Source organism: Oenanthe melanoleuca, chromosome 5 (genome assembly GCF_029582105.1).
Source record: "Oenanthe melanoleuca isolate GR-GAL-2019-014 chromosome 5, OMel1.0, whole genome shotgun sequence".
NCBI lineage: Eukaryota > Metazoa > Chordata > Aves > Passeriformes > Muscicapidae > Oenanthe > Oenanthe melanoleuca.
In genome coordinates this window covers 17,765,682-17,793,573 of record NC_079339.1, presented here as the reverse complement: position 1 = coordinate 17,793,573, position 27,892 = coordinate 17,765,682, and the positions used below count along the sequence as shown (strand labels likewise).

Genomic DNA, 27,892 nt, shown 5'->3' with positions numbered 1-27,892 from the left:
CCGCCGCGCCGTGACCCGCCAGTGTTTGCGCAGCGCTTCCGGGGCAGCGGCGGCCGCGGGTCCTGGGCGAGAGCGGGTGCCGGGCTGCTCCCCACGGGATGTGAGCGCCGGGGCTGCTCCTCGGTGAGTGCCCGGGGCGGCCGGGGGGCGGCCGGGGCCTGCGCGGCCGGGGGCCGGGCTGTGGGAGTAGGCGGAGCGGCAGCCCCCCCCGCCCCGGCGGGGAACTGCCCCGGTCTCTCCTTTAGTGTTGTTCCTATAAACAGCGACGACAGCGTGTTTGTGGGGTTGTTGTCCGACACCTCCGCGGGGGACAGCCCCGGGTCGGGGTTGCCGTGCTCCCGGGGTTCCTGTGGGAGCGTCCCGGGGATGCGGGAGGGCCGAGCGGGCTCTGCAGCACCTCGGCTTGGAGCCCTCCCGCTGCCTCTGCTGCGGCAAAGACCGAAATAAATGTACTGAGTGCGTGTGTAAATACAGCGAGGGTACTCAACAAAACCCCAAAATCTTGCGACGTGTTGTGTCCGCGCCTCTCCCCTTTCCCCCCTCCCTCTTCCCACCCATTCCCGCTGTGTGTGGTGCACACGGGTGTTGGAGAAGTTACCGGCTATTTCAGACAGCTCGGCTGACAAGGAAAAATGAGGAGCTGCGTGCGAGCTTTTTCATTTTTTTTAATCGTTTGTTAGCTTATCACAACGCCACGTTTAGGCTTAAGAACTTAGCCTTGACATAGCTGTGCTTAGGAGAAGTTCTGAGTTGTGTCAGTGGTGCCGCCCCGCTTGGTGACAGTGGGGTGGGTGGGATTTTTGGAGTTTCATTTAATGTTTTTCCCGCAGGTTGTTGCCACTAGTGTGTTGCTGGTATGTTTCAGGGGTGTCTGTTGTGTTATTTCCTTTCCTGTAGGTCGGTGGGCCTTCTCTGTAGGGCTGTGCACAGAATATAAAAGTTTGTGAGCTTTTTGTTTGGGTTTTCTTGTTTGTTTGGGTTTGTTGCCTTTTGTTGTGGTTTTTTCTTTTTCCACAGTCATGCCCATGAACAGCAGGGGAAGCTGTAGCTAGAAATGGGACTGGTGTGAAAGACTGATGCTGAAAGGGAACTTGCCAGTAAGGGAGACTCTTCCCAAGAAAAGAAGCCTGTTAAGAAAGAGGAGGATGTGCAGAGTTGGAGAGTAGTTAATTTGCAGCTGGAAGCAGAGCCAGTGGCTGCAAGGACTTGGAGGCTGGGAATTCCATTGAGCTTGGCTGCTGCTTTGAATACAGAGGTACAAAATGCTTGGCTGCTCCTGGGGGTAAGATGCTCTGTTTTCAAAGTGCTTTTGCAAAGCCAGTGCGTTGCTTTGTTTGCATTACCAACTCCCCAAAGAGTCTAATGTCAACTCCTGGGGACGCTTTGGTGGACAGTTTTCATTCTGGAATTCAGGGTGGCTAAATTTAGGGCAGGGCTAGGATGACTGGGAGATAAGCACTTCCTTACCTACCCCAGGATGAATTTTCTGTGGTTTATCTATTAGGTTCTTAGGTGCTTCCACTTAAATTATTGCATAGGCAGTTCTGATAGTGGTATTTAAGAGGGTTTTTTTTGGTTTTTTTTTTTTGTAATTTAAACAGGGATCAAAATTTAGATTTCAGGTACTTTTTTTAAAGCTGCCTATGCATGCTGGATTGGCAGTGCACGATCTGGGCTGTAGGAGTGTCTTGTTAATCTGAATTATTTCCCTCCCAAGTTATCTTAATTTACCTTTGGAATGTGGTGATGGCAGATAGTAGTCACACCATAACCAGATTTTTTCCAGCTGGGTACAACAATGATTTTGCCAACTCTTATTTTCTTTTTGTCAAATGTAACATATGAAATTGGAAAAAAAGTTACATGATTTCTGATGTGTGACATTGCTTTTCTGGAGAGAACCGAATTGAAGTTGATTGGGGGAAAAAAAAAAACAAAACCAAGAAAAAACCACAACCCAAACCCCTCCCCCCAACGAAGCAGATGTGCAAATGAGAACTGAAAGCCCATATGTTTGAAAATTTAATAGGCTTCAATCTGGTTGTAAGTGGTCTTGCAGCCCATGAAATTAGATCAGCATTCAAAACCACCCTGTGAGAAAATTCTGTGAGAAACTTTTCTTCGCCTGTGAATCATCCTGAGCACTACCCAAGCAGATGAAAGTAAATGCCTTCTGTAGTAGCTCTTCTGTTTCTAAATAATGTAGAGACATGTGGAAGTTGGTGGAGGAGGAGATGGGCTGGTGCTAGGAGGGAAAGTGCCTGTGGCTGGGACAGGGGCTCACTGGTGTAGCAGCTCTGTGGGATTTGTGTCCCAAAGGTGAGATGGAGCTCCGGCATCCTTTGCAGACTGTGCTTCCCTCATGGCTGGAAACCTGTGCTTGCCTTCTTGCTGGAACATACTCACAGTACATTAAAATACTGATTTGTGGTAATGCATAAGGACTTCAGTTCAAAAAGCTGAATGTTTGCTGAAGTGCTTGTTTGATAAACACTTGTTCTGGAGGAAACACTTAATCTTCTCTTTTGTTGAAGCCAACAGAAAGCCCTGTTGCTCATACAGCTTGAAGAAAGTATTTGTAATTGCTCTTTGCTTGTACTGTTAAAATGACTTAAGGCATCTCTGTGTGAAAATGTAATCTGTCTTAATAGCAAAGCCTGGGCTTACAGCTTGTTCTGCAGCAGAGTCTGTGCTGCCATAGGGACACAGCACTGCAAGCAAACCTGGTTTGGCCATACTGAGGCTGTGTCTTGGGGAAGGAAACCTAAGGCACTGGTGCTAGTAAAGTGATCAAACACCTGCCATGCAGTCGTTGCTTCTGAGGTTTAATGTTTGTTTAGGGTATTCTGAATGAGAATTTGAAAACAAGGGGATGTTAAGGAGGAGGAGGGTGCCTGCCTTCAGCCAGCCTTGTGTGGAAGCTGTTATCCAGACACTGGGCAGATATGCTGTGCGAGTGGATGAAGCACCTGCCCAAGGAGCTGAAGTGGGGCGTGCTATAAGCATCAGTGGTATTGAGTACAGGACAAGGGATCTCTGGCCGGATTACCCTGCATCTGTGTTCCATCCTAAATTCCTCTGAACAGACTCAGAAAGTGGGATGCAGAAGGGAGGATTGGTACATGTGAGAGCTGCTTGCAGCCGAAGGGCTGTATGGAGAGTACTGCACACCATGGGATTTTCCAAGTGACCAAGCAGTGAGAGGTTGGGGACAGCCATGAGGGCATATCCTTCAGACCCCCAAAACTAAAAGCAGTTGTAATTTTCTGAGTCAAAAGGCCTTCAGGGATAACTGGTTGCTTTTTAGCAGTCTGGCCTTTTGTGTTACAGAGGTGCAGAGTTAAGGTTTTCCTTGGAGGAATGACTGCCATTCCCTCCTTAACCAAACTTCTTGGTTAATATAATAGTAAAATTGCTTTCCATCCATTTTGTATTTGCTAGTTCTGGCTCTGGGGGGTTAGGAAAATTTGATGTGGTAAGTACTGGAGAAAACAGGGCTTTTGTACAGGTGAGTGAACTCTCTGAAGTGTATCATGAATGTGTTTGTGTTTCACAGTGACTATTTGTTTGAAAAGTCTCCCAAAAAAAAACCCCAATAACTTAAAAATGCTGCTTATTGCTCTTTAAAAATAGAAAGAGGCTCTCATATTAGGTGTATACTTTATTTCTTAAGAGCAGCTGCCCAGTTTAGAAAAGGTTGTTTGTAAAGTAATATTTGTGATGTACTTGGAAACCTCAAATTCACTTCATCTCTTCATCGCTTGGTTTCTCCTTGTCAGTTTCCAGCTATCCACAAAACAGACTTTTTCTACTGACGGGATTTGAAGACTTGATTGTTTGCTGCAATACCAGATTTTCTTTAACTCGGAGTTTTGCCTCTGAGCAAAGTACAAGCTTGCATTTGCAGCATAAATATGTCAGTTTAGATTGTCAAGTCACAAGTGCTGATTTGTTCGCCTCTGTGCCTAAAGGATAGCTTTCCATGGGGTAGCAAGGCAAAAATAACACGGGTAGTGGTTTTATTCCACTACAGTGAAGAAATGCATGCTGGTTGGAAATGTAGCTAAGTGTATGCTGCTCAGAGCTGTGGCTTGTAGGAATCACTTTTTGAAACAATGATCTTTTCTGCCGTGTGTGTGCTCATTGCTTTGCTTTAAGGAAGACTGGAGAGCAGGGAATGAAGATAATGGCCATAGTGAAATGCAGGCTTATCTATGGTTTTTACTTGCCATGGCTTTGGTTGGCCTGCATCATCCTCAGTGGCTCAGGAGTGCCATGGCTGGCTGGGTGTGGCAGTGGCAGGTCAGCAGGAGCCTGCTCTGTTCTCACAAGGTGCCCAAGGAGAAGCAGCCCAGGTTCTGCACAGCATCCAAATACACGAGTGGAACACGTGCCTGCCACTGCCCTGCTGGGGGACTGCTGCTGCCATCCTTCCCTTTGTGTGTCCTGCCTGTCACATCACCACTAATTTTGCATTGCTGTAGCTAACTGAGCTTCTGGGAGGATATTACATAATTGAGTTTCAGTTTGAATAATTCATACATACGCACTGCTGAAACTTGAAAAATTTTGGGTATTTCTTTGTATTTTTTTAGTTGCATCATGGAGTGACTGGCTTTTGATGAGTCTTTGTATTTTCAGCCAGCATCAATTGTTTTTAAACAGTTTTTTAAACACTCCTGTTAACAGCCACAAATTTAGTTAAAAATGTAAACTTCTGTTTAGGCAAGATCCTTGCCTAAAGGATCTCCTAAAGGAGAAATCTTTACAAGAACTTGGTTGTGTTGAAGCTCAGTCTTCTTTCTGTTTAATTTATCGTTTTGTTGTTTTGGTTTTTTTCCCCTGAGCACTGAAAACTCCATTTGTAGTTTGGTTTAGTTTAGTAGAACCTTCATTTTTAAGGCTCTCTGGTGCAGAGCTGTGCTGTGTAGCTTAAAGAGGGAGTGTGCAATAAAATGTACAGATCAAGAGCACTTGAATAAAACTTAGTGTTTTGTTCCAAAAAATCCCTTAATATGCAAGATACGTAATGGGGAGCAGGGAGAGTGGGAGAAGAGCACCTGACTGAAACTTCGTTACCACTCTCATAAAAGAATCCTTTTTTTCATATTGAGGTATGACACCTAGCTTTAAGTGTCTGTTAATTATATATTTTCATGACTTGCTTATAGAAGCTTGCCAGGGGTCTGTCTGCCTTAATGATTTGTAGCATTATATGTTGAAAGCTTTGATTTAATTGTCATTATGAATTTGGATCATGCAACATCTCCCAGTATCTGTCAGTTTTACTGCCAATCTCTGCTGATGCACAGCAATTAATGTGATTGCATTAATATGCATTAAATCAGGTCTTATCTTTTCCATGAAATAATGATAGTGGGGTCTCCAGCATTTCTATTTCATGTCAGAGCTGTGCAAAGGCCTTTTTTTATTGTATAAAGGACCTAAACTAATCTTTTAGAATAATCTTTATTCTTCTTTTTCATCAGGCAAGATGAAGTTTTTTGATTTAAAATACATGTTGTCATCCTGTTGGGCTTTGTTCGAAGGGCCTCTGGTCCTTTCAGTTTTGCAGTGAATTGCTGGTCCATGGGATGGTTTTAGTGTTTGTAGGTTTTCTATTGCTATTTTCAATGGGGAGTTCTGGTTTTACCTTTTGCTGTCATCCAGGAGCCCAGGATAAAGCTGCATCTCTCACCTGCACTGATTTTCACAAGAGCTGGTTTCATCCAGCTCAGCAGGGCTATGAAAGCTCACAGAGCAATAGCTGCTTCCCTGCAGCCACCTCTGAGCTGAGAGTGGGAACACTGTCAGTGGTGTAGGAGAGCAATGTCCCTTGTCCCCTCAGGTCTCTGCAGATGTGCTGGATGCTCCGTGCCCGCCTGGTGCCTGCCCTGCTGCTGTAGGTGCTGCTGTGCTGCCTCCCTGCCTGTGCCACTCCCATGTCCTGCCATGGATGAGGACAGCCAGGATGAGCTGATCAACATGAATGCTGCTCTGGGAAAGGGCAAAAGGCAGCGTCTGGCGCTCCTCAGTGAAACAGGTGAGTGCTGCCTCTGTGCACGTGCACCTTTCTGCTCTGAGCTTGCAAACCTACTGATTTACCCTCAAAAGGCTGGTAAAGATGTGTTTGTGACCATTGATCACCTTCTCCCTGTCAGTCTTCTGGTTTTGCTTCACTTCATTGTTTGTGTGTATCAGACTGGCATGCTTCCCTGGAGTTTCTCCAGATAGGCAGCTTTGATACCACTGTGGAAATCTGGGAGTTCACTTCATCCATAATGGCCTGATCAGGGGCTCTGGTACGTATTCTGCCTGTCTGTCTCAAATAAATATTTCCTCTACTCTTCTCTTCTATTTTTAAGAAAGCAATGGTGGAAATAGCTGGGATTCAGAAGATGATACTGGTAGTGAAGAGGAAGATAATGACACTGAGGAAGAGGGAGGTGAGGAGGGCAAGGAGGAAAGTGAAGATGAAGAATTAGAAGGTAAGGTCTGTTCATGTGCCTTAACAGGCATTTTTTAATAACTGAGGAAGAGCGAGATGAAAGCTGTTCTTCCAGAAGCTAACAGTGAAGTGTAAATCCACAGATGCTGCTGTGTCAGGCCGATGCCAAAATTTGACAGTAATAAGCAAACAAGTAATAGTCCTCAATTTCTAAGCCTGTAAAGCATTTGCATGTTTGAAGACTATCTGCTAACCAAAGCAGGAGTGAACTCTGCCCCAGCATGAGGAGGAAAAAAAGTCAAAATTGCAGCAATGGCTCATGATATTTTTTCACTTGTGAAAAGCATGTTTGTTAGTTTGCTTTGGCATGCAGCTCTAAAGTGAATGTTATGGTGGGAATTCTGGAAATAAATTATTGCTGTAATACCTAGGGAGGATGGAAGAACACTTGACTAATTTTTCTTTGAAAAAGGAGTGTGGATGTTATTTGAATTTGTTAATTTTACTGAAAACATTCTCTGGAGATACATGTACTTCTTAAACTGCTACACTTAAATTAATATCAGGATAGATGAAAATATCAGATCTTAAAGCTTGTTGTGAAGGCAAGATCACAGTTTTCCAAGTTACTAGTTAGACTCATTTGAACACAGCCATGTGCCAAAAAGCTTTATTAATCCATCATTCAGAGTATTCTCTGTTATGTCCAGACAGGAGAATTCAGTAGAAAAGACAAGAGCTCCATTCTCCTAAAGAAAAATTAGTAGCCCAACAGCAATCACCCCCAGAGCCCCCTCAAAGTGAGTGGGGTTTTAGGTATATTTTGTTGCTTCTTGAAAATATCAGCTTAATTCACAGGTTTTAGGGAAAGACTAACACGTCTTTATATTTTGTACTAAAAATAAAAATACCTCTCAACAATGTGTGCTGAGTGTTTAATTTTACTCAAAGCCAGGCTTCTTTAAGCGGTCTCTAAGGCACTTAGATCCCTTGGCTCACAAAATCATATTTTACTGGTGAAATCTTTCATTTGCTGTTCTGCAGTAGAGTGTGTTGCTGCTGCTTTTCCTCTGGAAAGTCTCCTAAAAAACCAAAAGTTTGGTACATGGTAACATTATTATAACTTTATTTTTTAACTTAATTGTTCAGTGGTAGCTTGACATATCTTAACTGTCTTGTTTAGATAATCTTTTGCTTTTCTGGTGTCTGTACTTTTAATCTCTTGCAAGACTATTCACATTATCAGGCTTTACTTTTCACCAGAGTAATCCATTGCTTTTTAGTGAAGGGATTTAGGAAGCAAGAAAACAGCAAAAATTATTGCCTTAAACTGGGGAGGCTGTGCTTGACACTTGCAGCCTCATAAAATAAACTTACTTGGAACTTTCTGGGAACTGGAACCCTGTCCTGCCCACCCTGTTTGCCCTCATTGCTGAAGCCCTGCAGCACATACAAGCTGTTTTTTATCTTTCTTTTCCTAAGATTGTGAAGATGATGATGAAGAGGAGGAAGAGGAGGAAGAAAGTGAGGCCACTATGGAAGGAATGACTGATTCTTTGAAATCAGAGCCACATTTGAATGGAGTGAGCATCTCCTCTGATGAGGATGGTGAAAACTGCCCCATTTGCCTCAACACATTTAGGGATCAGGCTGTTGGGACTCCTGAGAGCTGCTCCCATTACTTCTGCTTGGACTGCATCGTGGAGTGGTCTAAGGTGAGTTGTTTCATCTGTGATGTCCTGTGGCCTTCTGGTGTGCTCTGCTCCATTTCCTGTGATCCTGCTGTTGGGCTGTAATGAGAACAAAACACTGTAATATTGGTATTTGCTTTCTTAAGCTTTTTTAAACAGGCTTGGGTTACTGTTCTGTTTGTCAGGATTCATGTTTGAAGTTTGGATCTGTTTTTCTGGTTCCCATCCTGATTTGTTCTGTTCTCTGCAAGCTCTAAGGTCATGAGCAAGTGTGTTTGTAGCCATCTACAATTCTTTTGTTTTTTCAAGCTGAGATACTATTTTTTCTCTATGCTTGGATACATACATATTTCTCTGTATATCTGTCTTTATCTTTTCTTGAATTCTGTATTGTGACCATTGGATTTGGATCTGTTGCACCCCTGAACATCCAAGCATAGAAAAGATGTAAAAGAATACTGACAATCAGCAGGTTGCTCTGAATTCAGTTTTCAGTCAGAATTCTTTGCCACCTGTGTAGCTTCCATAGTCATAATCCAGGGTGAGAATTACAACAAAACTTGCAGTGCATGCAGTAGTAGCAATTAAAATTTTTAAAAAGCAAATAAATCACTCTTACTGAATATATTTGTAAACCATTTCTGGTTGCTCATTTGTCGAAAGGAAAGTAAGTGCCTTAAAACATGAGCTCTATTTCAAGGCAGTGTTTGGAAGAACTTTGATGTTGCTTTGGCAATTGCATAATAATTAAATTGCCTCAGTAAAATAAATGCTTCTCTAAAAATGCTTGTTTTCTCTGATAGAACATGTTGTTTGTAAACCAGATAAGTCAGTTTTTAAGGACTTTAAATGTCAAGATCAATAGCTGTTAAAATGACTACTACATTAATTTAATGCTTATTACATTAATTATTTAAGTTTTCTTTTTAAAAATTGATTAAAGTAATGCACTTATTAACTGTGTTGGGAATTTTTTTTTCCTAGAATGCAAACTCCTGTCCAGTGGATCGAATCCTCTTTAATTACATTAACATTCGGGCACATTTTGGTGGTAAAATCTTAAAAAAGGTAAGCCTTTTACTGTAGCAAACAACCAGGCCTTTGGCACAAAATTGTTATTCAAAAATTTACACTTTTAGGGTGTTCATGTAATACTTGCTATCTGAATGAATTATTTCTTTCTTTATTTTTTCTATTTTGAATTTGCCTTTTAAGGAGTGTCAAATTTTCTTCCTCCTTAACCTTACTTCCTGCAATACTGTGGTATCATTTGTTGTGGCAGCAAGAGGGTATTTTTCCTAACTGCCTATTTTGTATAATGGACATTTGACTGAAAACTGTTTTGCACAGATAAGCCTGTCCACATGTGGAAAGTGCCCTGCGTTCTTCAAGTGCTGTTATAGGATGAATAGGAATATTCTAGATTATCTATGATCTCTTCCTAGGAATGCTGTGTAGCAGTTGGGTTTGTAAGGGAGAGAGGCACAGGCAGTAGGAGAGCCCTGAAAAGCTTTGGTTGAGTGTGCTGGTAGTTGCTCACAAAAGAACACTGAGGAGTTGTCATTGCTCTTAATTGATATCAGAAGGATGTTGGTCTCCAGAGGACATTTAAGGGTTTCCATAAACTGATGGCTTGCATTTTAACAGAAGCGGGAGTTAACATTGAAGTAATATGGGAGGCAGCAAACTTTACTCTCTTCTTTAATCTTGTTTTTGGCATCTTTTTGTTTGTTTGACTACTTTTGATCTTATTTGTGGATTTTTGTTTTGGCTATTCTTAAAATGCTGTTTTCTATAGTCATTGGTGCCTTACAGTAGCCAAGTTAAGTAGATGTTGTCAGGCATTTGATTGTGCCCTAGGTGTGCTGAATGAACTAAGTGAAGGTTCTGGTGTGTAACAGCCATTTTGGCTCCTTCACTTTTAGATTTTGCTGCAGGTACTACCATAAGTGTGATGCTGGATTTTAAAAAGTGCCGTGTTCTGCATGATCTGTGAATTCCTGTTTCATTTAGATTCCTGTTGAGAACACAAAAACTCAGGGTACTGATGGAGAGGATGATCCAACCTTCTGTGAGGTGTGTGGCAGAAGTGACCGCGAGGATCGCCTGCTGCTCTGCGACGGCTGTGATGCAGGGTAAGGGGCTGAGGTGAATGGAGCACCTGCATGATTGCACATGGCCAGAGTTTGGTCCACAGGCACTGTCTGGTTTGCAGGCTGCCCCTTGCTGCTCCCTTCAGGCTCAGCCGTGTATCCATGTGTTATAGTGCAGACACCCATCCCCGTGATGTGATGGATCCGTCTCTGGTCATTTAGCAATGTATATGTGGAGAGTCCTGCACATATCAAGGCTGCAAGCCACCAAAACAGACGACCATGCCTTCAAGGGATGGTGTTTGTGCTCATCCATGCAACATCTGGGTGTATGAAGGGTAGAACCTTACATCCTTTATGTCTCCTTGAGGAGAGGATGCATGACTTGTCCAAAGTGACTGGGCATTAGTGCTGTGCAGGAGAAATGCTTAAGATTCACAGTTTTATGAAATGTTGAGGATTTTCTTTACAGCCTCAACTCTTAAATGAGTCTCTTACTCTTTCTTACTTCTGTCTCTGCCTCCTCCTCGATTAATAAAATGAACGTTTAAGTAGAGTCATGAATGTACTTGAACACAACTTTGGCCCTAGTTTTCTGCTAGAATTTAAAGCCCTTGGGCTACTTAATCAGTCTTCCAGCATTGTCAGTTTGAAGATGTGAAAAGTTACCCACTGAACAAAGAGACATGCTAGCAATGAGTATGTAAAATAACCTTTCAAAAATTACTTCTAGCCAGCTAACTAGGCATCTGGTAAGTCTAGTTTTTCCTTAGTGTTCTGTGCATACACACTGTCCATACACACTGATACACTGATTAACCTTATGGGAAAAAGACAAAATCAGGAGCACTAAAAATTGTTAAGAGTATTAGCAGAACACTGAGTTTCAAATAATAAGCCAAAACAGTGTTTCATAGATCTTACCTGAAGTCTCATCTTTAAGTTCTTTTTGATTTTCCATAAGTCTGTCTCAACTCAGGGTGCTGCTTCACATTTTACTTTGTGATCTCCTAATAGTTACTCTAATTTTTAAAATACATTGTTATTTCTAGTTTGATACAGTTGATTGTTGTCTTATTTTCCTAAATTTCTAGAGTTAGCACTTCCTTAAAAAAGAACTTGCAGTTTTTACTAGCTCTCCATGGCTGAGATGAACTCCAGAAAAATGTAGAATAGTCTGCTTCAAGTGCTTATGAGTACTTTAATACTGTGTTGACTCTCAGGAAGCTGATGTTGTTTCCTGATTGCCTGTCTCCCCAGCACCTCTGTCCTTCTCTTGCCACCATCAGTTTTGACTCTGCACATTTTTTGCAGCTCAGATTCAAAGTGGCAACTGATTCACCACACAGTGAGGAAAAAATGCTTAGTTTTTCTGTATTTTTTTTTAGTCTAAAGTGATGAAAATACCATCTAGAACTGAACACCACTTATATCACTATCAGGTAGCATCCATCGTTTCTCTGGATCTTGGTAAAAGTGCGTGCCTAAACATCTCTTAACCTGCATTTCAGGTTCAAGAAAATGAGTCTGCCTTATGTAGCATGTGGTTAGAGGTAAAATATGTCTTCCCTTGGTAAGGAGCATATTGTTTTTCTTCTTTTTTCCCTCCAGGTATCACATGGAATGCCTTAATCCTCCTCTGAGTGAAGTCCCTGTAGATGAATGGTTCTGTCCTGCCTGTGCCCCCATGGGTGCCAGTGGTGCTGCAGGTAAGGGTTTTGTGGTAACCAGTCAAAGTAAATATTTTTCTCCCAAGTTAGATAATGTGAATCATGTGGTGTTTTGAAGACATGTTTAACCTCCTGGTTTTATCTGTTTCAAATAATTGTTTTGATAAGCATTCTCTCTTGAACCTTAAGATTAGACTTGAACTCTTGACTGGTGGGAGGATCTTGTTTATGAAGATTTTCATCTGCAGTTACAACCTGTGGAGCTGCTTCTTGTAAGCATTCTTTAACCTTTCCATGGCAATCCCAGCACGGTAGTGTTACATTGGAAAGAATTTATGAGTGTCCTGACCTCAGACCGCCAAGATAGCTGCAATTTCTGTTACCTAGAAAAGTGTTACGCTGTGTAACAGTGCGGAGCAGTGGTGTCTGTGTCATTTCCATTCCAGAGGGCAATGGCTGCCTGCTGAGGTGATTGTTTAAGAAAGGCAATGCTGATTTTTTTTTATTTTTTTTTTGTCTGAAATTCTTTAAGTGATTTCTCCTGTAGAAAGACGAGTAACCTGAGCCTGTTGTCGTTCAAGATGCAGATCATGTCAGTGAGGAGGAGGTGGCTGCCCTCATGGCTGATGTTGTCCCCACCACCAGCAGGCTCCGGCCTCACGTGCGGACGCGAGCCATCGCCAGGACGCGGCAGAGCGAGCGCGTCCGGGCCACGGTGAACAGGAACCGCATAACAACGGCGCAGCAAATTCGGGTACCCACAGGGGTTCTGGGGCAGCTCACTGAAATAGGACCCCGTTGCAGTAGCTCAACTGTCTGTGTTCACTGTCCATAGCACAATGGTTGTGGGCTCTTCTACTCTGAGATGTACAACATGTGCAAATGGAGTACAGCACATGACCGAGATGCTCTATTTTGAAATGCTGCAGCAACTTCCTCTCTTAACCTACATTTTTATCACCCCTGGTGTGAGCAACATTATGTTTTTATTCCTAGTGGCTAATAATACAAAGTTTGTGCACCACTTCTGTTTATTTAGCATTTTTATTTGACAATTGTTTATTTTCCTTTGTCATCCTACCTCCTTGCCCATAGCAGTAGAACATTTTGACTACCTTCAACCCAATTGAACAGAAAAATTTTGTATTCCTCTATTTGTGAAAATCAGTCTCTTGTTGAAAGAGTCAAAAACCAGATGTTAGTGTTCTCAATAACATGGCCAAATGAGTTCAAACACATTAACAGTACTAGAGAATCTATGCAGGAGATTATCCCAAATACGCTGGGTCCCTCTCTTGCTGTATTAAGTATAGTTTGAGATAGCTGCCATAAACAAAATCCAGCTCACCTTAAGTTTTTATCACATTTTCCCTTGATTGAAGGACTTTCCAGAATGTTTTAGCAGTTGTTAAATTCATTATGTCCTCCATCACGGAGAAGATCTTATTTGATTGCGAAACCCCATTGTCTCCAAACCCAGATGTTTCAGTTTTAACTTTAGAAGAATCAATAAAATAGAAAAAATTGATTAATTATTTGATGTATTTTGTTAAGCAATTACAACTGAATAGTCAGGGCTATATGTTGAAAAAAAAATAAAGAGAAGGTGCTGTTTGAAGTGAAAGACTCTGCAAGGTAACAGTTGTTTTTTTTTTCCTTCTTTACCTACTTGTTGTTTTAGAAACAGAGTGGAGTCATCTCCTGTGGATGAGAGGGCTGGGGACTTTACTATTCCATGGTAGTGTAATCCTGGGAACCCAGCACTTCCCATTCAAGAAGCTGTTCCTAGCTCTACTTCTCAATGTGCAGGGATGATTACAAACTATACATAGAAAGGCACTGTTATTTATTGCCTTTGTCTCTGAATAGAAGTGCATCTTACTTTGGCTCATACCTTGAGTTGACTGAAGCATAATTGTACTGGTTGAGGGAGTGTAAGCTGTTGTCCTCCAAGCACAGTGAGAAGCTGGGAGCATGGAACTCCGAAGGAGGCTGAAGAGCAAGGTCCTTAATATGCCTGTCAGTAGATTTAGAAAGTGACATAATTGCTTAACTGGCAGCTTGGTGATGCGAGGGGTTTTCTCATTTGAATCTCAAATCCATTTTTTATGAAATGCTTTTATCAGTAAATGTTGCTGAGCTTTAGGTACCTGTATCATGTAACTTCTAATCCTCCCCACAGCACGTGCCAGGGTACCTCATGTCCTCTCTTCTGGATGAAACCATTGAGGCAGTTGTGGCAGGCCTGAACACAGCCATCTACCAGCGTCCTCTGGCACCACGTGCTCCTACCAGGCAGAAGAGGAAAACTGGTAAGGACATCAGGCACCTTAGGGGAGCCTGAATCCTACAAAATATATCAGCTGTGTGTGCTGCCACACCTGTGCAGCTACAGGGTATCCCATGTGCTTTTTCTTCTTTCCTTATACCACCTCTGCCCAGAAGTGTCATGAAGGTTGTTTTTAGATGAATCCTAGTGGTGTTGCTTTTTCTGCTGTGCTGTTGGTGGCACACTGTATGTCTCTCTGAGCTGCTTTATGTGTCTGGGGGGATGAAAAGGGGGGAGTACAGTATACAATACAGTGCCAGCACTTAGCCAGATCGTTGGTTCTTGTCCCATCAGGAAGGCGAAAGAAAATAGGAGGCAAGAAAAGAACTCAGACAAAATCTGCAGCTGGGAAGAAGAGTTCAGGGGCACAGCTGAAGAGACGGAAGCGCCTGACAAAGAAGAGGAGGGGGAAAAAGACAAGAGTAAGATCACATGTGAGTGATTTTCTGCCAGTCAGTATCTGCCATTTTCAGCCCTCTGTGAAAGCACTGTAACATGGGATTCACTTGGAAGAAATGCCACCTTACAATGATAGCAGGCACCTTTCTTTCTGGCAGGAGTCTGTTCAGGATGTGTCCAGTGTGCTCCAGAAAGATGCTGTGTGTGGAAGTGAATTGCAACTTCCAGACAGGCTTGCTGGCTTTGCTAGCAAATCCTGTTACCTGGACTGTAGGGATCAAACTGTAAGGCATGTCCTTCAGGCTTTGTGCCCTGCCTTGCCATTCAGCTGTAGTGTTTACTTGGTACTGATGCTCAAGCTCAGTTAAAATTGCCAGCACCTATTCTTTTTAATAGGCTGTGGGTGTTTGTGGCTATGTTGTTGCAAACCCAGCTTATGAGTTGTAACAGCTCTCAAAATGCCTTTCAGCTGTGGGTTGTGTTCTCTTGTAAATTACTCTGCAGAACACTCTGCATCGACTTGATTCTTTTTGTCAGCTACAATAACTAGAGTCTACATCTTACAGCCAGAATGCCAGCATAAGGAAACAACAATTTTGAATTTACCTTATTAAAATTTTTAGAAGTTTAATTTATCTGGTCATTTATATCTGATACACGCAGTCTCTGCTTGAAGTGACATATAGGTCATAGTTAAAAGTTTCATAAATACTTTGAAACAAGCATAGACAATAAACGCACACCACTTGTGCTGCTGATGGTAGTAGCCTGATGACTGTACACAGCCTAAGTTGAGAATTTGGGGCTTAAAACACAAATTTACCTAATATATAAATAACCCAATCTCTTTCTTTGTGCAGGGGAAAAATGAGGTTACAACTCGCTCCCGTATTGCAAGAACCCTTGGTCTCAGTAAACCTGTGCGTGGGGCCTCACTTCCTTCCATGTACAAACCAACAGAGCCCTCACTTGGGCTGATGAGAGCAGATATTGGTGCAGCTTCTCTCTCTGTGTTTGGAGATCCATATGAGTTGGATCCTTATGAAAGGTGAGAGATCTCTGGATTGTGATCAGGGACCTGGTAATTTAACAGGTGTTGGGTTGTTTTTACATGCAGCTCCATGCAGAGTGTGAACCTCACATCTGAAGGCAGCTTTGGGTACACAACACAATAGCACGTTCTCTCTTTCCTTCTGGGCTGAGTTGGTAAACTTGTAAGGAATCAGCCTTCTCTAAAGTGTTTTTCTGAAATAATCAGCCTCATGAAAACTTTCAGTAAGATCTGTGTGTCTCTTGAAAGGTTAGAATCTGAAGGAGTCTGGTCCTTTGCTTTTTGTTTATTTATTTTAGATGAAGACAGCTGACATAGTTGGCATACAGTAAACACAAAATTAAATGGACCTCTGGAATCTTCCATGTTTCTCCTTACCTTCACTTTTCCAGACCCTTCAAATTCAGGAGAAATCTTACTATGCCATACTTCATGTTATTCATAAGCTTTGACTTTTTGGGGAGAGGACATCTGAAATTATTATTGGTGAAATTTAGTTTTCCACTGAATGTCACTATCAGATTAGGAATGGCGAATAATATAGCAACACACACACAAAACTTCTTCCTGAGGCAGCAAGAAGAAGCACTTTATTACAAATTCATCTCTTATTTATAGACAGGATCATAGAATAGAAGCAGGACATAGATCATTGGTCAAGAGAAAGAAACACCTCTCATCATGTCTCTCATGCACTATTCCGTGATCAGCAACAGGTGTTCATCTATGTTATTTATTCTTCCTTTTCTTGTTTATCTTTGAGAAAGTCTCCAGCCTGGAAAGATCTGAGCTGGAGATGAGAAAGCCTCTAGCCTGGGAAAAATCTGAGTTAGAATTTTCCCTGAGCCTTCAGCAATGTCCACAATTGAATACTTCTTTTTGATCCTTTTGTAAAAGAAAATTGTCCATTTAATATTTTAGATCTGAAAATACGCATGTGAGTCTCTGCTGTTTGAATCAAGCTGTTCTATTTAGGCAGAATAGAAAATAAGTATATTGTACAAGTATTTTTTAATATATCATAATAAAACATGTGGTGCTCTCTAAGCATATCTGTCATAGCAGTATCATCTCTGTGATGTGAAAAACATTTCAGACAATTTCAGGGTTCATGTGTGTGTGTTTTATCACAGTAATGAAGAGGTTCCAGCAAATCCAGATTCACCAGTGAGTGCCAAAAGGAGAGTTCTCTCCCAGTCAGCACTGAGATCTCACCGTCCTGTAGCTAGACCCATTTCTGTGGGACTTCCCAGGTAAAAGTCCATTGTTATTTTATTATTCTTAGTTGTCTAATGACCCTGAAAACAGAGTAAACCTGGTGATCATCCTTGTTTAACCCTTTTCATACCCTGTCTTCTAAAAAGTGCATGTGTGTGTACATGCATACCTGCACAAGTGTAGATAAATAACCACATCAATTTGTGCAAGAATTTTTTTATCTTGAACAGATACACTCTTTCATCATACCTTTAATATTTCCATTGAAATTTAAAATTGGTATTTCCAACCTAATCTAACTCTTCTTATTTTCTGATTTTTGACTGTTTAGTAACCCCATTAGTATATTTTAAGTCCCAGACTCACAAACCTTTAAAAAACCTCTTGCTTTTTCAAGAGGGCTGTACCCACCTCACTGAGTTCTGCTGCTGCTTGTTGGAGCTCAGAAAATGGAGGAAAAGCTTTTTTGGTCCTGCAGTTTGACAGTTGCTTTGCTGTCTGTGTGTTGCAAGCCTGCCAAGGTCAGGGAGCACTGGCTTGCCCCCCCATTGGAATTTTCAGGACTGAGAGGTAGGACACAGGGAATTGGGAGCATGATGAAAGGAAAAGGGATGAGGAAAGTCACTGAGGCAGATAGCAACAGAGTCAGAGAAAACTGCCAGGCTGAGAGAGCTGAAGAGAAATGAAGGGAGCTCAGCTTAAGTGGTTAAAGGTGTGAAAGGTTTGCATAGCTGTCCTCTAGTGCATCTGACTTATGGTGAAGCTTGGTTTGCCAGGATAAAGGTAGTCTATGATTACTTGGATTAATTTGTCTATCTTTCCCATTTCAATCCTGAAGGGAGCCTTTCAGGAAGCTTTCCATGTGCTCAGAGTTATTTGAGTAGCATATTGATTAGAAGATAGAACTGTTTAGCTGATACTCAGCTCTTCTAAAAGCTCCATTGTCCTGGGCTACACTGATTTTCTTGGTCTGGCCTTAGCAGCTGATTCCTTTAGTGTTCCCATTTTGTCTTTCTGTTGTATGTTATTACAGGTGTTTGATGTACATTATGTGAATAAAGTTTGCTTTGTTGTCATACAGAAATGAAATCTAGCTCCCTCAAAGAGCTGGGTCCATTTGGAAGGTTTTTTTTTTTTTTAGCGAACTCAAATAAAAGAACCCCCCAGATCCCATCAACACAAAAGCGAAGAAAGAAAAACTAAAACACCCAACACCAGAAACACCTTATCAGTCCATATTTCAAGAACTGAGAACTTAAACCATCTTGGTAAGATTGAGCAGAGCATAAAGGAAAGTGTCTGTGCTGTCCCATGTGTGGGAGAATTGCAGTTGTTCTTCAGTGTATTTTCTCTATGCCATGCTCTTAGCTGCCCCTGCCAGCGGCATCTTGTGCTTAAACACTGGTTTAAGTTCTGTCAGTTTTTTTTAAACAGAAGTGTAAGCCTGAGGAATACATTTGTGTTTGTGATTTAGTGGGGGCAAGAGAGCAGCTAGGATAGAAATATCTCTGAAGTGGTAATCAGTGGTTTATCCTCCAAAAATGCATTTTAAATGCACTGGAAAGTTAATCTTGATATACAACACACTGAGCACCAGCATTTGCTAGCCAAAAGTCTCAGATATGATTACTTCCTTATCTTGTGTTATTCCTGTGGGAAGTCAGTAAAAGCTTCACCTTCTGTTTGTCAGAGAAAGATGGGGACTGAATGACTCTAGTGAAGCCAAAACTACAAGTGAACTTCCCTGGCTAATCTCTGTTTATGCCCTTGACTTTGATTTCTTTTTAATGTAATGTGTGTGTATAGAACAAGTGCTGTAAGAGTAAAGGAAATGTAACCCCTCTGAACATACAGAAGCAGTGTGCCTGCCTTGAGTCCTGATCAAGAACCAGAAGCTGCTCCTGTGCCTGATCTGTTGGGCAGTATCCTGTCTGGACAGAGCCTTCTCATGATGAGCAGTTCAGATGTGGTCATCAACAGAGATGGTTCACTAACAGTGAAGAAGGAAGGTAAAAACTTGACACCTCATAGTGCTCTTTGCCTCCTTGTTTCATCCACATCTGCCCTGATCCTACAGGCTGCACAGCTGTAAGCTTACTCTTACTGATCACTGGAATATGTAGGGTAGATTAAGTAGCTGCCAACAGTAATCTGTTTTTATGAGATGGATATTCTGAAATAGTGTTGCTTGTCTATGTTTAAATGCAGACCTGAGATGTTGCTGGAGGATTTTAGTTTTAATACACAGTTTTCTTTTTTCAGAAGAACTGCACAGTGGTTTCATGCTTTGCTTTGTTACAAAATGTAGGACTGGATAGACCAGAGTTATCTCAGTACTCAGTTTTTCTGGCATGTGTCACGCATTGCTGCCATGCTGTGGTCTGTACTTCAGTTTGAAGAGCAAGGTGAAGGACCTTAGCAAGAAATTTCTTTGTAGAAGTAGAGCTCTAAATATGTGCTATCATCTCCAGCTGTGTCTTCCCTTGGATGGCATTACTTGAAAAGAATCTGTTCAAATTGAAACTCAGAGCTTTATTCTTAAAATAAGTACCTCTGACGTCCTCTGTTACAGTCATTTCTGTCAATCAGCAACTACAGGATAATAAGCACTAATCAGGTGATACCTACAGAACAGAATCATTTATTTCCTAAATGTTAGTGTTTGCCTCAAAGATGTGGTTGTCTGGCACTAAACTGCAAGTATCTGACTAAATGAACTGTTGGACTTCCTTATTACTGTGTGGCATGTCTACAAATCACAGTGGAACTTGAAATAATTAGCTCAGTACTTCTGTTGACATTGGCAGAAAATGTTGAGATATGTCCTGAAAAGCTGAATTGTCTGTTTGTGTGCCGTAGCTCCATTTCACAGAAAATCAGCGAGTGACTCGAGAGTGGAGGATGGTTCAGGGCATGACCCCCACCCAAGTACAGCTCTCTCAGGGACCACAGCAGGCTGCTCCATGGCTGGACCTTCTGTTTCCTCGGGGCTGAGTGCTCGCTCCAGACCCTTGTTCTCCTCGTCTCCACCCTCACTGAGCAGGAGCGAGTCTGCAGCCAGCCCTGCACAGACTGCACCTGAAAAGGCAACTGTAAAATCAGAGTATTCAGTGACACCTAGGTCTGTCCAGACTCAGAGTGCAGCAACTTTGAGCAGGCATGGCTCAAAGTTAGATGAAATGCCCAGATTTAATGGAAAATCTAAAAACTTTGTACCCACTGTTTCGTCTTCAAAGCCCCTGAGCTGTAACTTGAATTCTGGCTCAAAAGCTGTAACTCTGAGGCAGCCAGTAAAACCACCTTCCCAGAGAATTGACATCTTTGAGCTTCCCAGGATACCAAAGATTAAAAAAGAAACCAGCAACAAGCAGGTGGAGCCAGAACCTGCAGGAAGCCAAAGCTGTGATATCCCCAGCTCCTGTATCACCCAGCTGACTGGCAAAGACAGCACTAGTCAGCCAGGAAAGGGTAGCAGGGTGGAAAGTCAGAAGTCAAATTCCAAGGAACCGCAGCAGCAGCGTCCGAGTGGGGCGTCTTTCTCCACCCATCCCAGCGGCTCTAGCAGTTCTTCGCTGCTGGGCACTTCGAGGGGCAAAGGCCCAGGCTCTTTTGAGAGTTTTAAAATCAATATTCCCGGGAACACAGGACAACCCAGCAGGCTGTCTAACCCAGGATTTTGTAACACCTTCCGCCCTGTGGATGATGAAGTGCAGCAGAAGGAGAATCCTTCACCTCTTTTCTCAGTAAAGAAAAAGCAGGTCAAAAGTGAAATCTATGATCCCTTTGAGCCAACGGGGTCGGACTCGAGTTCAGCAAACAGCAGTCCTGAAAGACTTGGCTCAGGGATCCCACTAACTAATATCACCAGGACTATTTCCATTGAAAATCCAAAAGTTCAAACATTTCAAACTGTCCGTCGTTTCACCCCTTACAGGGCAGGAAATGTATTTGGATCTGGGACTGATTCTGACGTGCCATCTAGTAACACAGAGTCTCGTGATGATGGGGCAGTAGCAAGCAGGATTGTAGAACAGATCTCTGATACAGAGGAGCGAGACAATGTGGATGAGGATGACGTCCTAAGCAGTCCTTGCACTTCATCTGCTGTTAAGGAAGTTTCTAATACAAAGTGTTTAAAGGAGGAAGGCAGAGAAGGACCTAATGTGTTCTTTAATGCTGAGGAATTGATTAGACCTAGTATTAATGTGAAAATAGAACCAGATAGTCCCTCAAAGAGTGATGGGCAGCAGAAAGTCCAACAGGTAGAACAAGCAGAGAGGCGATCACGTTCCAGATCCTGTTCAAACTCCAGCTCCCGAAGCAAGAAGAAGGTGAAAAGGAAAAAGGCACTTGTCAAAGAGCATAAGAGATCACGTTCAGGGTCAAGAGACAGAGCACACTCAAGGGACCGAAGCTCCAGATCTACCTCTTGGTCAGGTGGGGAAGAGCACAGCAAATCACACGCGTTAAAATCCAAGAGCAGGCGGTCTTCTACTGACCGTTCTAGCAGTCATGAGCGATCTAAAAAAAAGAAAACCAAGGATAAAACCAAGGATAAAAAGGCAAAAACTTCTTGGTCTAGGGACAGAAGGAAATCCAGGTCACATTCAGGTAGTCCTGGAAGTCCTTCTGATTTTTATGAAAATAGGAAAAAGAAAAGAAGGTCTCGCTCAAGATCCAGGCGGAGGGATCGCTCCCGGTCGAACAGCACTGAGAGGACTAAAAGGAGGAAGCACAGGAGGGACAAAAGCTACGACAGGTATGATAAAGAAAGTAGTTTGAAGTCAAGGGACAGAAAGAGATCCAGATCGCGGGAGAGGAGAAAGTGGAGATCTCGCTCTCGGTCTGCGTCTCGATCTCGGGAGCACAAAAGCAGCAAATCAAAGGAAAAAAGACAGCGATCCCGATCACGTTCCAAAGAAAGGAAACACAGATCAAAAGAGACCTTGCTTCCTCCTGCACCAGAAAAGGATCAAAAGCCTCCAGCAGAAAATGTGGCCAGGTGTTTGGAACAACCCCATTCTCTAAAACAGGAGCCAAAAGAGGAGCTAGTACTGGAAGGGCTTTCCATAACCATCCAACCAAATGTCAAACTTGAGGAGATACAGACTGAGACCCCAGTTCAGCTGAGAGAGGTCCAAGAAACTATAAAGGTAGAGCCCATTTGTCAGGAAGTGAGCAGTGAAACCACATTCCCTGCACCAGAGATCACAAACATTTGTGTCCCAGTTGGCGATGTGGATTCTTTTGCTGAAACAGACTTAATGAATAGTACTGATGCAGCAGTGCTCGGTGGCTGTAGCAATACAAACCTAGAGATTACGGTTAAAATAGAAAATACTGCATTATGTCCATCTCTGATGGAACAACCCCCGAAAAAGGAAGTTATCTTGCATGTTCCAGCTGAGGCTGCACCAATTCAAAGCTCATCCAAAAGCAAACTTGCAGATTGTGTGAGGGAGGTTAAGGAGGAGTGCCTTGTCTCAAATGAAAATACAAGTAATTTCACTAAGCCTGAACTGGAAGTGGTACCTCAGGGTCCTGCCTTGAAATCAAAAGCACCAGTGAAAAGAGTTACCTGGAATCTTCAAGAGGAGGAAAGCAGCACGTTGTCTGCTGGAAAAGCTCCAAGTAAGTCTTTTTGGAAAACAAACAGCAGTTGACACAGGCTGTATAAGGTTTAGGATTTTGGTGCCTGGCCAAACCTGGTTGTAGTGTAAGAGCTCTGTCGTCAGAGCTGGGATGATGCTGTGGTTTGCAATCCTGAGAGCTGGCATTTTGCACTGGTTGAAATCACGAGGTGAGTTGTGTTAATGAATTAGAGAGGACGTGCTGTCAGCACAGCTTAGCCAGTGGCAGCTTGTTTGCTCGTGAAGCGCGTGCAACAACCCCATCTCTGAACTGGCAGCCCATGTCCCACCCTTTCTGCACTTAACTAGAATGGTTGCTTTGCCTTCAGAATTTATAAGTGTTTCTCAAAACCAAGGAGCATGACAAGTCTCTTAACTCACTCCTCTGAATGCTGCTAAACCAAAGCTGCCAGAAATAGTTCGGCTTGGGAACCTGTGCTATGTATGTTGACAGAGTTGCCTCTATTTTTTTTTTGTTGGTTACTCTCACCAGATAAATCTGGTAGAAAGCAATTGCTCAAGGGAATGAGAAGTTCTCTATTATCAGAAACTTTAAAATATGAATGACTGCTAAAAAAATCCTTTTATAGCTATTTTTTTTGTTAGATGCTTTTTATTTTAGTTTTTAAAATAGAATTGGGTTTGAATCTTTGACAGATTATTTTGTTCTTAAGATGTTTTCTTTTCTTTCTCTTGGCATACCTAGGGATGCCATTTTACAAACTTCAGCGAGCAAAAGAAGGGACCTGGAAAGCAGAGGACTTGAACCAAACGTTAAATCAGGTGCAGTTAAATGAGCCTCCTCCAACCAATTATATGATTCCTGAGCCTATGTTTCCTGATCTAGGTTCCTCTCAGGTTGGTTCCTATTCCAGCACCCAAGTGTCCTGGAAGGCATCCCATCTCATCTGTGCCCTCGTTGTGCAACACCCTCCTCTCATGGCAGTTTGCCTTCCTCTGCGTGTGGTACATTTCATGTAGCCCATACACCTCAGCAGTCCTCCAATCATTTAATCTCTCAGGTGCTCCTTACAATTGAAGAAATGTATTATTTTTTAATTCTGCTCTGTACATGCAGCTTCTGCTTTCAGCAGTAGCTTGCAGAAAGATGGTGCTGCCTGAGAAGCTGGGAGCTCCTTCCTGACTGTGATCAGGCTGTAAATGTTGGCTTGATAACCTTGGTCTGAGCCATCAGTCTGTGCTGTCCACCAGTTAAAAGGGCATTGGGCTGGTGGTAGCTCCTGGTGGATAAAAGGTGCTCTGAAAATCCTGCTCTGATGTTGTGTCTTGTCAGCATAGGAGTTTACAGAGTGGTGTCTGTTTCCCAGGTGTACTGTCAGAACATGCCCCTGGCGCCAGCCCTGCCCTCCAGCCTGCCCCCCTACGCCCCGGTGAGCCAGCCCACAGTCCAGTTCATCATGCAGGGAAGTCTTCCAGCCCTTGGCTGCGTGGCAGGACAGAGCCTCACCCCAGAGCCTGGCAGCCTGGCCACGGCATCTGAGCCAGGGATCCAAGCTGCTTCTGTTGGAAGTGCGGAGGAGAAGATCAAAACACCCAAACCTGCAGTGGATAAAACAAAAAACGAGGAAGTGAGTGAATGCAGAAAATTAGTGAGCTGTTTATATGAACTTTTTAATTTGGGGTTATTTTAAACTTTCTGTACTGTATTTTCCCAACCCTGCTGGTTTTAGTGATTGACTCTGCTAACCCAGGAGCAGCAGGCAGTCCTCTCTTTGAATTCATTTGGGATTTATTCCATTTCAGGGATCTGCTTTCTATTGGTTCATCACAATAGGACAGAGAGGGATTAAAACATCTGAAGTACATTCTTAAAGTTCTGAAACTTTCTTGCATGAGTATTTGGAAGGGACTTTCCAGAAACCACTATGTCCAAGTTTCTCTAAATACCTGGTTTTCTCATTTCCCTTCCAGCTTTGAAATGAATGTTAATTCTCACAACAATCTTGTAGAGAGGTAGGATTTTATCTTTTGCTTATCAGTACTGAAAATGCAGAGATAGTAAAACACTTTGGAGATCTTTCAGTGCAAGTCCCTTGCTGCTGAGTTTTGGGTTTGCTGCACAGATCATCCGGTCTAGGCACAGTGGATGTTAACACAAGAATGAAAACAACTTAGTCCATTATTTTGCTTCATGCCATAAAACCAAACAGTAAGATGCATTTCCCACTGAGCCTCCATTTATGAGCAGCAGTTTTTATGAACTTGTTTTGGTGGCACCTGTAATCATTACTTCATAGGCAACTCTGTAGCTTTCAGATTGTCTTTAGAGCTGTCTGAAGCTTTATATTCACAGTTGTGGTTTGCTGCTTTTAGAATCTGGTGCCTTTTGCTGGATGTGTATTTACTTCAGAGCTGTTGGAAGGGAAGGAGGAGACTAAAATCAGGAAGTCCACATTGTAGTCACTTGCTTAAAGCACATTTTTTAAGACAGGGAATAAATGTTACATAAAGCAAGGGCTCCTCATAGTGCAAACTGATACTTGTTTCAAGACAGTAGTTGACAGTAAAGGAAATCACTTCTAGGTGATTACTTAGGTTGTTGAAATTGTGAAATGGGAATTTTTGTTGGTTTAGCGTTTCTAAGAAAAACAGGTTCAGAAACCATTCCCAAGACAGCACAAAGTAATGAAGTTCTCTTTCCTGTGCAGTACATGAAGAAGCTTCACATGCAGGAAAGGGCTGTGGAAGAAGTGAAACTTGCCATCAAACCTTTTTACCAGAAGAGGGAGATTACAAAGGAGGAGTACAAGAGCATCCTTCGGAAAGCAGTGCAAAAGGTGAGGTCCCAGAAAGGAGGTGGAGAGGAGGAGCTGGGCAGATCATTACATTAGGGACAGTGCTTTAGATTGCACTATTTCAGCAAATACATGCCATAACTGGGCTAGCAGATCTTTGAACCCTGACTCATACTCTGCAGTTCTGTGGTGAAGCAGTAGTTGCTTTAAGCAAGACTGATTGCTGCCATTGAGGAGAGCTGTCAGTCTGTTCCTTTAATGAGGTCATGTTTTCAGCAGACGAGAACATTGCAAAGCTTCAGTTGCCTGTGCTGAAATGTTACATGGTATCTGCCCCGGGTGAGAAAGGTCAAATCCTCCTCACTAGGACCTTCAGCCAGAATTCTGTTTCTGATAAAGTGAGAAAATACTTTGTGCATTAAGTCCTTAAGCATCTGTGGTGTCCCTGGACCTTGGAAGAGGGCGTTGCAATTTTGCTGATACTGACTTTTGTCTCAAATCTTAGTGCTGAGTAAATCATGGCTACGAAAGACACAATCAGCAAGTAAATGTCTCACGAGGGGAAGTAATGCTCCTGTGGTCAAGGCAGTTAATTGATACCTCAGAGAACAGTATTTTCTCCCTGCTCTCTATTCTTGCCATCACTGAGAAATTGCATGATAAATAAAAATTCCCAAGGTAATGGCTGCAATTTCACATCTTCACGTGACCCATTTGAACCATAAGTGTTTGCAGGAGAGCTGAGCAGTGCCCATTGTTACTGAAGTCACTGTGCACTTCTCTCTGAAGAGAGATAAAGTAACTTGTGTAGGGTCTGTTCTTTTTTCCCATCTCAAAATGGGTTCTCAAAACTGCCAGATTCTTTTAATCTGAGCATTGCTTCCTCAAAAACATCCCAAAAATATTATATCAATACTTCCTTGGTTACCACGTGTTGTGTAAAATTGGATGGATGGGTGGGAAAGCCTGTAGTAAAAATGAGTAATTTTGCTTTGAGATGCTTCTGCATTCAGTTGGTGCTCTGTAGATAAGCTCTTGGCCATTCCTGAAATGCTTGAAGGAAAATACTACTCTTGTATTTGTTTTCTGCTTTATGTACCCTGCTATGATCTTTGGGGGTCTGTGCAGGAATTGGATCCCCTGGACAGCTTAGGGTCTCTCTGCCACTTGCCTGTTACTGACCAAGTGCCCTTTCTGATCCCCTGCAGATCTGCCACAGCAAAAGTGGGGAGATCAACCCTATGAAGGTGGCTAACCTGGTGAAGGCATATGTGGAAAAATACAAACACATGAGGAAACATAAGAAAACTGATGGTGAAGACACACATGAAGTGGAAAACTGAGAGCAAGCCTCAGCCAGCGTGACTTGGACTGAACTTGTCCTGGCTGTGGACACTGTGGGAATTACAGACCTGCAGTTGCACCTCATTGTAAGCAGAGTGCAGAGAAACAAGATGATGACAGACTTTATCTGTGGAACCTTCTCTTGAATTGTTTCCATATGGGAATGAATTTGGGATTTTTTTGGATTACCTACAGCTGTAGAACTACATAACAATCAAATGCCTCAGACCAGCAGAGTAATTCAAGGGAAAACACTGAAGAGATTAATGTTTGGAACTCCTGGATTGCTGCAGTTTTCAGGGTTACTTTGATCACATTTTTGGGCTGTGCACTTGTCTTGCTAAAGTTTGAAACTGGACACCACTTTTCATACAGTATATTGAGAGCTGTATACTGTTTCCCATGTGTTTATTTATCAAAATACAGATTGTCTTTAGAAATATCTGATTTAATACTTGAAATGTTGTATTTTTAGCCTGTTGGATGGTGAGCGAAGCTTTACTCGCTCTGGCATTTGGGGATTGCAGAAATGAGCTGACCTTTATAAACTGACTTCAGAAACACTGCTCAAGCTGTGGTGTTTATTTACATTCTGTTGGAAGTACTTTGTTAGTGAAAAAATTTAATTTTGGGGAGGGAGATTGTGTTGCACTTGTGTAAATAATGCACTGATGGCTGGTTTTGTGTCTGCCTTTCAGGAAAAAGTGAAACAAAAAGCAAGCATTGTCAATTTTCTGTAACAAGTTCAAAGGATAAGGTTGAACTGATGTACAAAGCAGAAATGTGACAGAGTTTATAAAGTTATTTTGAAAGGTTTTTGTCCTATAGCAGGTGTCATTTGTTTGTCTTGCATCTGCCTCTTGGCCTGGCTGTTCTGTGTAAACCTGCGTGCTTAGCTCTTGCATAAGGAGTACTGTGTTTGTGGAAGAGGATTGGAGTTGGATTAATAATTGTCCCTCCTCCTCTGCAGAAGAACTGGTCTTTCTAGCAAGAATCAGAGGAGGCCAGCACACATTCTGACTTCATCTTGATTGCTTTAGCAAAACTCCTTGCCTGCAGGTACTGCAGAGCAACAGGTCTTTTAAGTGACTGTCCAAAATACAGGCCCTTAAATTATATTCAGCACCCTTGAACCTGACTTGAATCATTCCCTATCGAATCCTGCTAGGGAGATGTTTCACAGAGAAATTGAAGAGAAAGCCAGTAAGTTACAAGTTCGAAACTGGCTTTCCCTTTACGGGATTTGGGGAGTTTATTTTTTTG

General features: G+C 42.5%; 1 protein-coding gene across 2 annotated transcripts; it reads left to right on the top strand.

Moving 5' to 3' along the window:
- PHRF1 (PHD and ring finger domains 1) lies at window positions 1–27,456 on the top strand. Of its 2 annotated transcripts, none has more exons than XM_056493178.1 (18): window positions 1–123; window positions 5,849–6,043; window positions 6,366–6,488; window positions 7,931–8,163; window positions 9,124–9,207; window positions 10,153–10,274; window positions 11,844–11,941; window positions 12,484–12,656; window positions 14,085–14,214; window positions 14,526–14,665; window positions 15,491–15,678; window positions 16,815–16,934; window positions 18,754–18,908; window positions 19,759–22,530; window positions 23,236–23,312; window positions 23,858–24,118; window positions 25,199–25,327; window positions 26,494–27,456. In XM_056493178.1, exons 2-18 carry the CDS (start codon window positions 5,953–5,955, stop codon window positions 26,626–26,628), a joined length of 5,031 nt encoding a protein of 1,676 aa, XP_056349153.1. In that variant the 5' UTR covers window positions 1–123; window positions 5,849–5,952; the 3' UTR covers window positions 26,629–27,456. The 2 variants fall into 2 exon arrangements, with proteins under 2 accessions (XP_056349153.1, XP_056349154.1); XM_056493179.1 differs by having other exon boundaries at window positions 13–123; window positions 7,940–8,163.
- The last annotated feature ends 436 nt before the right edge of the window (window positions 27,457–27,892 follow it).

Coding starts and splice junctions, on each gene's coding strand:
- PHRF1 (XM_056493178.1), top strand. CDS start 5,953: ATGGATGAGGACAGCCAGGATGAGCTGATCAACATGAATGCTGCTCTG. Junction 6,044..6,365: donor GGCGCTCCTCAGTGAAACAG/GTGAGTGCTGCC, acceptor TCTATTTTTAAG/AAAGCAATGGTGGAAATAGC. Junction 10,275..11,843: donor TGCGACGGCTGTGATGCAGG/GTAAGGGGCTGA, acceptor TTTTCCCTCCAG/GTATCACATGGAATGCCTTA.